The 13,262-nt window shown below is 37.9% G+C and overlaps 1 protein-coding gene across 2 annotated transcripts in view; it reads left to right on the plus strand.

Moving 5' to 3' along the window:
- SPEF2 (sperm flagellar 2) overlaps positions 1-13,262 on the plus strand; it is a 182,360-nt gene that overhangs the window by 111,847 nt on the left and 57,251 nt on the right. For both annotated transcript variants that reach the window (XM_059173780.1, XM_059173781.1), the window contains 5 exons: positions 1,199-1,326; positions 1,481-1,619; positions 5,541-5,678; positions 8,054-8,205; positions 12,854-13,034. In XM_059173780.1, the coding sequence (XP_059029763.1) occupies positions 1,199-1,326; positions 1,481-1,619; positions 5,541-5,678; positions 8,054-8,205; positions 12,854-13,034 (738 nt within the window). The remainder of the gene's footprint in view (positions 1-1,198; positions 1,327-1,480; positions 1,620-5,540; positions 5,679-8,053; positions 8,206-12,853; positions 13,035-13,262) is intronic.

Here is a 13,262-nt window from a genome sequence, read left to right on the forward strand (position 1 = left end):
CATATAGGAAAGCAAAGTGCTGCTCAACATAAGGGAGACTTTTCTAGTAACATAGTTATGTGACACTGGAGGGCCTACCCTGAAATGTATCAGTGAGATCCATGGAGGGATCATTTATCTCCACTATTTGGCATTTCTCAATTGGAAAGGAGATTAACCAAATAATCTCTCAGATCCCCATGTATAATTCCCCAAGTAAATAAATGCATAGCCAATAAGGGAATATTTAGTACAGAGAATTTATATTGAATATAACATGTATCTTCAATTTTATTTCCTTTTGATTATTTCTTAGTTTTGGTTATTTATTTGTATCACTAAAGGTAACACAAACTTTCCAATTTTCATGGTACACACAGCAAAGATAAAACCACTTGGGCAAATTCAAAGAAATGACTCATCACCACCCTGACATGAACCCTAGATATTGCCCATGATAGGCAGTTTTCCAACCTACGCAAAATATGACATCTATTTATTCATTCAATAAATATTTCTTGAGCACCCATTATGTCCCAGACACTGTGGTGATTATAGGAAAAATGGTAGAGTGGTGACTAAAACAACCATTGTTCTCATTGTTCTTTTTTTTAGAAGATTTTATTTATTCATTTGACAGACAGAGATCACAAGTAGGCGGAGAGGCAGGCAGAGAGAGATGAAGGGAAGCAGGCTCCCCGCTGAGTGGAGAGCCTGACTCGGGGCTTGATCCCAGGACCCTGAGATTATGACCTGAGCCAAAGGCAGAGGCTTTAACCCACTGAGCCACCCAGGCACCTCTCTCATTGTCTTATGAGACTGATATTCTAGGGGCAAATGTGGACAAATGAACAAGCAGTTGCCATTAATGTCAACCCTGCTATAATAGGAGAAAGTACAGGGCTTGAGATAGAACTCTGGAATGTCAGAGGATGACCTTCAAGACGTTGTGGATCAGGGAAGAATTTCTGGAAGAAATTTATCTGAACTGAGACATGAAGAAGTATTTGGAATAGAAATTAGCAGGCGGAGGAGTAAGAAGGAGGGGCAAGAAGTTTCACAGAGAATGCTTTAGACAGTTGCATCTGGTTCTTGTTTTTCTTGCTTTATTGCTTGTTGCTTGATATTGCTTATCTTGTTCTGTATTGCTCTTTTGACTTAATTCGTTGGAAGAATTGTCACTTTGAAATGATTAATTTTATGCTTTACCATTTAACAGGAAATACCTTCCTTTTTAGTACCTTACTGGGAACTAATAGAAAATTCCTATATAAACTCCATCAAAACGGTACTCAGGCATCTGAGAGAAGAACAGCATTCAGTGATTTCTTACTTATATGAAATTAGGTAAGTAAAGATACTTATATGAAATACTTATAAAAAGTTACTTATATGAAATATTGTCAGAAATACTTATATGAAATTAGGTAAGTAAAGTCAGAATTTTGTAGTCTACAGGCATGTCATGTGAGCTCCATCTAATTCTCTTACTGTCTTACAGAACAAATTTCCAGCATTTTCTACGGCGTCCGGATCACAAACAAGATTTTGTATCTCAATGGCAGGCTGATTTCAATGCTCTCCCTGATGACCTGTGGGATGATGAGGAAACAAAGTCTGAACTACACCAGAGAGTAAATGTAAGGAAACCTGCGACCTGCTGCACCAGGGTCTTCACATACGTGAATATTGTACTGTAGAACCTAACTCATTCCCTTCTTTTTCTGTGAAGTGTGGGGATAAGGAGGGAAATGGTTTGAACACTTACCTGCCAACTTTCAAGAGCAATGGCTCTTCTAAACTTGAATTCAGAATGAAAACATGGTGGACAATACTTGCAGAAAGAGGATCCAAATCCAGCAAAGCAAAAAGCATTCTTGGCATCTGTTTTGTAGCTTCCTAACCCCTTTGTTCGGCATTGTAACTATCTCTATGACTGGCATTAAGCGCATGCCTACCTTGAGTGCGGTCATAAGGATGGATGATGTCAGGGAGAAGAGGAATGAGGGAACTTCATGGAAAACCTAAAGGGCAGCCAATATTAAATAGATCCTTTGAGGGAAGGTACCAAATCTTATACATCTTTCTATCTCCAGCAGGCACCGTGCCTAGCACTTAATAGACAGATTTTCATAAGTTCATAAATGGAATCTATTATGCTGATGTCTTAGAAGAAGACTTCTGATGTCCAGGAAGCCTGATTTCAATTAAGAAATTAAAAACATTAAACTTTTAAAAATATCAATTCAAACAATAAAGTAGAGAAGCTTCTAATAAGAATAGTCAAGGAAAGAAAAAAAAACTTTAAGTAGAGATTCGGATAGATCCCATAGTTTTTGACTTTATAGTTATAATAATAATTGTTATAACTATAAATTATATAAATATACATATTATAAATTATAATTAATTTCCAAATAGTGTCAAATTACCTTATTGATATTCTCACTGGCCACATAATTATTTTTTAAATGTTTTGTTTCATTTCCAAGTGACAAATGTTGTTATTGCTTAAAACTTTGTCCCTTGATTCTAATTCTGTTGCATTGTGATCTGAGAATTAGAGGTTTTATTTTAATTTAATTTAGTGATTTTAATAATATTTTAAATTTATCTAAATTTTTAAGTTACCTGAAACATTAATTTTTTTTGTTTATATTCCATGGATGCTAGAAAATAGCATATAATCTCTATGTAGAAGGTTCAATAAGTTTTGGCCAAATCAACCTTGTTACTGTCATTAGAATGCTTTTTAGCAGTGAATTCTCCACAGAAGTATATTATAGAGAAACTTGAGAAGTTCTAAAGAGTAAAACTGCCTTTCCTTCAGGCCCTATGCCAAATTTAGGTTTAGGGTGGGCCCCACATATCACTTTCATTTTTTAAAATGTCATAAGTAATTCTGATTGAAAAAATTACGCTTTGGGTATATTTTTATATCTACATAATCTTGCAAAAACTAATGGAAGTAAGTTAAAAATCCCTATGATGGTTGCATTTCTATCCATTTGCCTTGCTTTATAGATTGCTTTACAGATTTTAATGTAGCAACATTAATAGCTAACCTGAACTTGGTACAGTGCTGGCACTGTTTTCTTGCATCCTCAGGACAACCCTCTGAGATGGAAACTAGTAAGAGTCCCATTTTATGGATGACAAAATATGGTGAAATAAGTGTCAGAGCTGGGATCTGACCCCACACTGCCAGGCTCCCTAGCCCATGCCCTGAAGAGATCGTTAAAACCATTTCTCTGATGCAGCATTATTTGGCATGTGAAGAAACATGACACGCTACCTCTTCATGGTCTCCTATACTCTTTACAGTATAAAATAACCATTTTTGCACCAAAGTACTTCTTTTGTATTGAATTCTACTATATCTAATATTAATACTGTGTACTTGCCTTATTTCTTATTTGTATTTGTCTTGAATAAGTTTTGACGTTGACCTTTTTGTGTCATTTTGTTTTATGTGAGACTCTAGTAAGCACCATATAAATTGAACTTTGGCTTTTGACCCAATAGAAAACCTTTAAAACTTTTTAGAAGAGTTCATTTTCCATGATTTTTGTCTGCACAACCTTCACAATTAATAGCCATGAGTTTTTCTTCAATACAACCCACTCTGATTATTCAGGAATACACAATAATTCCCTAATTCTTGCCAAATGAAATGTGAAAGCCAGCTATGCCTCTGGGTAAGCCCAGACCCTTTCTATGCTTGGTCAATGTCTTTGTTCTTGGCTTATTTCATTCCAATTCTGAGAAGTTAATGGAAAGGTTCTGCTATTGCACTGTCCCCTCTCTGCCATCAGAAATCTGAACCACAAAAATGTTAATACTTGCCAAGGCCTCACAGTGAGGCAGGAACAAAAAGAAAACTCTTCTAGCTCTCAAAGATGTACAAACTCTTGGTAAGCACAAGCCAGTATGCATTGAAAGTCTGCCAGAGCATTTGTGGAAACACCATGGAGATAATAAGATCAGCTCTAAAATGATGGTGTTTTGTGCTGATACTTAGCATAGGGCTACAAGAATGGCTGTGATATTTTCATTTTATGTGCAGTTCCCTGAAAATGCCAAGAGTTCTATTAATACAATATCACAGAACTAAAACCCACTGTGGTCACTGGAATGAAGCTGCTTTGCATTAAGATGCCTGGCTCCACCACATGGAAACCATAGCCAAATGACTTCACCTCTCTGGGCATCAGTTTTCCCACCAGAACTTACTTCCTGGTTATTGTAGCAATCAGCAAGGTAATCCATGTAAAGCACTTAGCACAATGCCTAATGCATAATAATGTTCAATACTTTATTATTGTGGAAACTGTCACATTTTGATTGACTGTATATATTTCATTAAAGGGATATTTTATTAAACAGATGTTTTATTGCATGGATAATATGATATCATTATAAGATTATAGTAGTTTTTATTAACTAAGGAATTATTATATGCTAAATAGTATGCTGAGTGCTTTATATACATAAGCTAATTTATTCCATATAGCACATCTGAAAGGTAAGATATAAAGAGACTGAGACCTGAAATGGTGGTGTAGATTACTCAAGAGCACAGGCTCATATCCTCGATCTACCACCTACTCATGGTGTGCTTTTCGGAAGACAACCTCTCTGTGACTCTTCTGCGAAATGAACATTATAATATAGTACCTCAGGTTGTTGCCAGGCATTAAATGAGTTAACATAAGGACAATGACTTATGTTCTGACACACTGGTGCATGTAGAAAGATCCAGTTCATGGTAGCTATTGTCAGTTTTGTTATACATGTGGCAGAGCTGGGATCTTTAAAGATTCTTCCTACTGTTGGCTCTTTGGTACAAACCTAATTTTTGGACAATCCTATTAAGCTCAGACAGTATTTCTTGGTGAATGAGATGTTCCACTCATATTTATTGAACAAACTTATACCCTTGGATTAAATACAGCTGCATATTTCTTCACCAACAATACACATTTCCCAAAAAATTCCCTGAAAGGACTTTTTTATTTATGTATTTATTTTGAGAGAGAAAGAGAGCACGAGTACATGGGGGAGGAGGAGGGAGAGAAAGAGAGTGAGCAGTGGGGGAGGGGCAGAGAGAGAGAGAGAGAGAGAGAGAATCTTAAGCAGGCAGAGCCTGTTGAGGGGTTTGATCTCATGACTCTGAGATCATGACCTGAGCTGAAATCAAGAGTCCAATGTTTAAATGTCTGAACCACCCAGAAGCCCCAGGACTTTTTCAACTAAACAAATTTTCTGAAAAGGGATTAGACTGCTACATAAAACATAGCCACCCATAAATAAAGTGAGCTGCAGTGGACTTGTGCTGGACATGAGCATATGATATGGTGAGCTGGTCTAATAAAGTAAGGTGTGGCATAGAATGGAAGCAAAATAAATATTTGTTGAATAAGGGAATAAAATGCATGAGTGCATTAGGTCTAATTTTCTTTGGAAACATTTTTAAGACAGGCAAAGGATTCTAGTTTTATTACACTGCAACAACTTGAGCCGTGATGTAAAGCATAACAGTGAGATTTCTTTCTGCTCAGGATTTACGAGACCGCCTGTGGGACATCTGTGATGCCCGGAAGGAAGAGGCTGAGCAGGAGCGTCAGGATATCATTAACGAGAGCTGGTTGCAGGACTCCATCGTAATAAAGATGAACCATTTCTTCTCACTAATGCAGGTAAGAGCAGCTCATCAACAGCCCAGAATCTTGCCTCCATAGCAATGTCCTATCCCTCCTTTTACAACTCCTTTGGGAGAGTGAGGGGCCCCTTCAGGCTCCTTTTACTCACAGCACTCTGCCTGGCCTGAGCTGCAACTTGCTGAGGAAGTGAGCTGAAATAAATCTTTTGGCCCGGGAACAAACAAGCACTAGAACTGGGAGCATCCGGGTGCCTGGATGGCTTAGTCGGTTAAGCGTCCATTTCTTGACCTCAGCTCAGATCTTAATTTCTGGGTTGTGAATTCAAGCCCCATGAAGCCGGGCATGCTACTTTAAAAAAAGCAAAAACAAACAAACAAACAACAACAACAACAAAAAAACCTGGCAGCATCCCAAACAACCACCAACCAGTTTTGTGTCCAGGTGTCTTAGAACTATGGAGGGGCAGGAGAGTTGCTGTCTATACTGTTTGTTACCTTGTCAGCCTCTCACAGTGGACACCCAAAGTGGCCAGAAGAGGCCAAGGAAAGCAGCTCTGCCACAAAGCATGGGCTAGGTTAACATCAGCGAGCATTTGATTCCAGAAAATAAGTTTATGTCAGGATTGAAAAAAAACAAAACAGAACAAAATTAAAAAAAAAAAAACAACAAAAAAAACCATTCACCAGAACAACCTCATTAACTTATATTTGTAGCCTATTAAATAAAAATTACAGTTGGTGAGATAAGACTTATTAGTCAACAGATAATAATAGTCAAGACTATTGTCAACAGTGGGAAAGAAAGCACAGACCAGGTCTGGCCACCCAGCATTGCCAGGAAAAAGAACTAGAGTTTGACAGCCGGGGTGTAGTGAGCATCAGAAGCCATCTGTGCTTGTTGATTGGCTTTGCCTGAAGGAAAAAAACAAAAACAACAACAAAAAAACCAACTTTCTCCTGTCTTCACCTAGTTTTACCACTGAGAGCAAGGTACTCTCAAGGAGCAAGTTAGGCTCCTCCCCTTCTAGAGGAACTGGCAGATAGGTGATGATGCTTACTTTTCAAAAGGATGGTGCCCAGATACTTAGGAAAGACAGTTTTGAGTTCTAAAACTGACAAGAAGCTTTTAAAAAGATTTACATCTCAGGGGCGCCTGATGGTCCTGGGATCCTGGGATCAAGCCCCGTGTTGCTGGGATCCCTGCTCAGAGGGAGTGTGCTTCTCCCTATCCCTCTGCCCTCCCCAACCATGCTCTCTTTCTCATAAAAAATTTTTTTAGGAAAAAAAAAAATTAGATTTACATCTAAATGGACAGAGCCAGGATTTATAATGACAATTTTTCTAAAGTAAATTAGAAAAGGGCAGTCAGGACCCTAGAGTTAGGTAGGAGACTACCCAAAGTTTGGCCAAGCTGAGGGGAATAGTAAGCTTGTGTTAGTCAAGCTGTGTTACATGAGTATTTTTTCCGAAGAGCATAGCAGTGAGGGTGGAGAACGGAAGAGGGTATATTTTTCATCTTCAACCAATTGACTTACATGAGGAGATACTTCAGGAGAGCGGGATGTTTAGCTGACAATCCGAGCTAGCACACAGTTGGTGTTCAATAAAGGCTTGCTCAACCAATGACAATTATTGCTGATACTTCCAACTTTCACAGGGACTAGCCCATGGTATAGGGGCAGGCTGGACCACAGGAGGCTAGAAAAGTCATCAGAAAGCTGAGACCCAGGAGCAGCCTCACTGACTACCAGCTCTGGGATCCAGGTGTGGGTTGTACAAAGGATTAAAGTGAGCCTGCCGAGCAGCACTAAGCCACACTGGGTAGCATTCCTGGGGCACTGGATTGGGCAAGGAGAAATTGACTGTTGGAATAGATGTGTCAGAAGCTTCCAGTGGGAATAGCTGAAATCCAGTAGTAAAGGCAAAGGGAAGGAAATTTTTGTGCAAGAGCATTTTTGTGAATCATTTCTTATTAGTCCAAGCAGCACATGCCTCTTTGGGGAATAACACCTAGATAGAAGGTTCTTGTCCTGGAAGTGAATCCACATCTAAAACCAATGAGGAGGAAAGAAGATAACGGACGGGACAGCAAATAAGAGCTGCTCTTTGCTAATTCCTTACTCCTTCCTCCGCATATGCCAGACACTGCTCAAAGGACTTTCACGTACGTTATATTAAACCTTCACAACACCCACATGTGCTGACTTCTGTTATAATCCTTCAGCATTGTTCAGATAGTTGAAGGCCCACCACATGGAACAACAAAGGACCTCATTCTGCACTGATTAATAATTTCCGGAAAATTCATTTCAACTGAAAAATTTAATATAGTGCTTACAGAACTTATACAAGAAATATGTAAAGGTCAGCTTGTTCCTTCTTGTTTACTAACATTCATATTTGCTATTAAAGGCAGAACTGAACCGTTTCCAAGATACAAAGAGACTCCTTCAAGATTATTACAGGGGAATGGAAGGCAAAATCCCAATCGACGACATTAAAAGATTTACTCGAGTCCCCTTGGTCCAACTAGATAATAGAGAAATTTTGGAAAGCCAACTTAGGTAAGGCAGACCATTGTGTTGCACTATAATTAGTTTGGGCATAAAACTTTATGATTTTAAGTTGAATACCACTAGTAAAAACCTGAATCTGCAAATCCAAAATGCAAAAAAACTCCAAAATGGAAACTTCTCTAACTTCAACTTAAGATGATTAATATGCACTATTATCCAAATTATAGTGACTATTTACTCACTTTGCTGCTGAGGTATACTGTGTTTTATTATGAACTACTTCCAAAAGATTCTACTGGGGATATTAGGAAATATAGAGAGTATATAAATTTTGAATTCTGAAAACCTTTTGGCTCAAGAGTTTTCAGCAAGGAATCATGAATCTCTACCACTTTTATGAAAGGTTCCAAGCACTTTTGTATGTGTATGTGCATGTGTGTGTGAGTGTCATGTAAATGAAAATGGAAAGGGGTGTGAGTCTTCTTTTATAGGTAAGGAAATTGAGAAATAGTAAACATTCAGTCATATGTGATTTTAACTTTATGAGGTAAAAGACTTGTCAGTAGTTTTACATCAAATTCCCAGCAGAGCAAGAAAATAATTATATTTTCAATCAAACACTTCCATCTAATACAAACATTTGTAAATAATTGCTTTTATAGACCCAGTGGGTGAGGGCAGGAGAAGGGCAAGATCCCAAACCCAGAGAAACTATGAACAGATAGAAAAATGTCTTTAAGATATGGGGAGGAGGAAGGGTGCCTGGTAGCTCAGTCTTTAAGGATTTGCCTTTGGCTAGGGTCATGATCCCAGAATCCTGGGATTGAGCCCCTCATTGGACTCCCTGCTCAGCGGGAAGCTTGCTTCTCCCTCTCCCACTCCCCTGCCTGCCCCCACTTGTGTTCCCTCTCTCCCCATCTCTATCTCTGTCAAAAAAGAAAAAAAACTTTAAAAAACATAAAAAAGAAGAAATAGGGAGTTGGAGTGGTGGTAATCCCAACTCTAAAACATTAAGAGAGCAAAAAGTAAGAATAAAATAACAAAAGGAAAACTCAAAATCCTTAAAATTGTATAAGTTAATTAAAAATAAATTAATAGGGGCGCCTGGGTGGCTCAGTGGTTTAGGCCTCTGCCTTCGGCTCAGGTCATGATCTCAGGGTCCTGGGATCGAGCCCCACATCGGGCTCTCTTCTCAACGGGGAGCCTGCTTCCTCCTCTCTCTCTCTGCCTGCCTCTCTGCCTACTTGTGATCTCTGTCTGTCAAATAAATAAATAAAAATCTTTAAATTAATTAATTAAATAAGAGTTAAAGTAATATTAAGAGTTAAAGTAATATTTTCTCATGACCAACAAGGAGGTCATGAGAAAAATAAATGTGAAGAGAGAAAAAAAAAAGAAGTTAGATTTAAAAAATAATATAAAAGCTGAACATTAAGTTTAAATCTCCAAAGATATGCAATATGTATTGGAGATTGAAAGCAGTATATGTACAAGTATATGTACAAGTATATTGTACAAGTGTGCTCGAGTCAATGCAGGTAGCACAAGTGACACAAAACATGCATATATTGTGATTATGTTTTGAAGACAGATAGATCTGGTTTCAATCCTGCATGTTATTTACTAATTGTATGAGAATAAATTAGAACAATTTATTCTGGAAGGAAAGTCACCCCACTTCTCTTAAGCCTTGGTTTTCTTATTTATGAAGTATCTATAAAGTAGGGTGATTGTGAATATAACAGAAAATGAAATCCTTAAAGCACTGAGTATCATGTCTGGGGATCAGAAGACTTGAGATCTAGTCTCAGTAACACTCAATAACTGATGACTATTATTAATGCATACATTAATATGACAATAGCCTACATGAAGTATTTTTTTCTTCTTATAATTTGTATATTTTTAGTAGTTTTTAATTTAAATTCAATTAATTAACATAGAATGTATTACTTGTTTCAGAGGTAGAGGTCAGTGATTCATCAGTCTTATATAATACCCAGTGCTCATTACATCACGTGCCCTCCATAATGTCTATCACCCAGTTACCCCGTCCTTCTACCCCTCTCCCCTCCAGCAATCCTCAGTTTGTTTCCTATAATTAAAACTCTCTTATGGTTTGTCTCCCTCTCTGATTTCATCTTGTTTTAATTTTTCATCTCTTCCCCTATGATCCTTTGTTTTGTTTCTTAAACTCCAGAGTATTATAGCTGTGAGTATTGCATGTTGTTGCTTTGCTTTATTCTCCCTATACCAAAAAGGATTTGAGATGACCTGAACACAGTAAGATTATACATGAGATCTGAGACCCACTTTTCTCACTCTAGATTTCCTCCATGTAGTCTCACCATGTCCCCATAATGCCCATATGTAAGCAAGAAAACACAAGAAGGAAAGTACCATCTTCTTGATACAAATACAAGATAAATGTTTAACTCAGCAAGCTACTGGAAAAGGACTTCGAAATTGAAAACAATAAAAAATTCCAAAGGCAATATGAACCATCAGAGCCATTAAAAGAGGCCAAGTTCCAATGTCTACAGTAGCAGTGCATTCTGTTCTTAGCACAAAATAGCAAGTCGGGCATATTGGGGAAGCTATTAAAGTTGGTTAACAGAATGAAACAGGGAAAAGAACAGCCAGTTCTTATTTTCTGCAAAACAACTGTGTACCACTGTCAACCTCAAATCACTGCTATAAGTACCTACTGAAACTCTCAATCAGTGTATCAACCAATCAACTAATCAACCATAGTCTCTTTAAAATGTGTAAGGGAAACAAGCATACTATTAAGCATTTCCACATAGCTGTCTACTTTATTTCTATAAAAACAGCAACAGCAGCAGCAGAATAGTAACAAATAATTGGTTAATAATTGCCAGTGACTAAAAATAAGCAATGATAGTAATAGTAGCAATTGTGTATTTATATTATTTGAGGAAAGGAGCTTCAGGAAGTCAAGTGTCATGCCCCAATTCATGTATATTGATTGTGACAGAGCTAGCTAGACCAGATTTTTTTTTCCAGTAAGTGAATTCTAACCCCAAATTTTATTTCTAAATGATATACCTCCAAAGTAAGGTGTTGGGAAATGCATGTTATACTGTATTAAACATTTGGAGATGATCATACAACTTTTACCTTGTTAGACACATGAATCTCAGTGTCTCAGTGACTGACATTTGACATTACTTGATTATTAAAATGTAAATTTGCCTGTGGGAAGATATGTACTGCATAGAAGAACCTCAGCACATGGCCTCTGTAGGCACAGTACATTATCAGAATGCCAAGTACTATAAGAATCAAAGAGCCAAGTTCAAGAAACCACATCTAGTGTTCAAAACAAGACCAAGCTACTTGTTTGCTGGAATTCACAATCAGCTTTCTGGATCACCACTCTGTTCCCCAGCAGCTTGAGTCTGCCAGACCAAAAACTTGATAACTATCATGGCTCCTGACTCTCCTCAAGTTTCAGGGAAGTCATGCTTGGTGCCTAGCCCAAGCCTAGTGGGGGGACAATTTACACTTTGGATTACTAAGGATCATAATAAGCATTCTGCCTTGGGGATCTCTTTCTGCTTCTCTTAGCATTTGAGATTGGGAGTCCTTCAGGGATAGAATGTTCCGGGGACAGCTCTAAAATTTCTACATAGGGGCAGCAATATGGCTGAAAGAAGGGAGAGGGAGAGCTCATCTCTGAGTTCCCATCGCACTTTAAAAAGAGAAAGCTCCATCATCATTACTCTTAAGTGGGGAGGGCTGTTGGATTTTTTCCCCCACCCACCACCAAAACCTTGTGATCTCCATGAATCCTTCCCCCTTGCAATCCTCACATCTGTCATATCCTGCTTTTTTCACTGTCCACTTCAGGAAGCCAAATAATGCTAGTCATCTTAAAGGAGTGGTGCCCAGTTTTATTTGATTTGATTTTTCATGATTGATTTGTTCCTTGTCAGAAGTTGATGCCCTGGACACATTTCAAAATTGCATATCTTCAAGATTCCTGTTGTTTCATTTCCCTCCCCATTATCAATGAGAATTAAACCTAAAAATTATGTTTTGTTAATATTTTCTTCTAGTTTACTCTTGTTAATAAGACTATAAAAATTTGAATACAGGGACGCCTGGGTGGCTCAGTGGGTTAAGCCTTTGTCTTCAGCTCAGGTCATGGTCTCAAGATCCTGGGATCGAGCCTCACATCAGGCTCTCTGCTCAGCAGGGAGACTGCTTCTCTCTCTCACCCCCTCTCTCTCTGCCTGCTTGTGATCTCTGTCTGTCAAATGAATACATAAAATCTTAAAAAAAAAAATTTGAATACAGTCTTTTTTTTTTTTTTTTTTTTTTTTTAAAGAGAGGGTGTGGGGAGAGGCAGAGAGAGAGAGAGAATCTTAATCAAAGCAGGCCCCACTCCCAACATGAAGCCCTACGGCCTCAATCTCACAGCCCTAAGATCATGATCTGAGTCAAAATAAAAAATCAGTCATTTAACTGACTGGGCCACGCAGGTACCCCCTGAATACAGTCTTTTATATCTTTTCTTCACTTGAAGAGTTCTTCCAGGACAACTATGAAAGTATAGGTTAAAGCAAGGTAACAAAATTCCCAAAGTAACCTGTCAAAAAATAAAATTCTGGTAAATGAAATATTTATATTTCCTTTTTATTTGTTGGATTTTTTTTTTATTTTTTCAAAGAATTCCTCTAATTTCTCGAATATCCATATCCCCGGATTCAACTATGTCCAAACCAAAAACAAAGGCCATACTGAAGGGCAAGATCGATTACTCACTGGAAAATGTTGAGGCAAACTTTGAGGCAGATGAGAAGTTGTTAATGGACACCTGGCAGCAGGCTTCTTTAGCAATATCTCACATGGTAAGCAGTGCTCATTATTACATTTTCACTAAGCACTAACTTTGGTATATGCTATGAATAGAAAATTTACACAATGTTGTATAAAGCTATACCTTCAGGAACTTTTTTTTGTCTCATTTTGTTTACTGAAAGAAATAAGAAATAAAACAATTCAGTCAGCAAATATACGAGCTCAAGAATGGAGGAAATCATTAGATTATTTTTTGTGCTGGGCTCCAAGTGCAGAGA

This window comes from Mustela lutreola, chromosome 5 (assembly GCF_030435805.1).
Source record: "Mustela lutreola isolate mMusLut2 chromosome 5, mMusLut2.pri, whole genome shotgun sequence".
Classification (NCBI taxonomy): Eukaryota; Metazoa; Chordata; class Mammalia; order Carnivora; family Mustelidae; genus Mustela; species Mustela lutreola.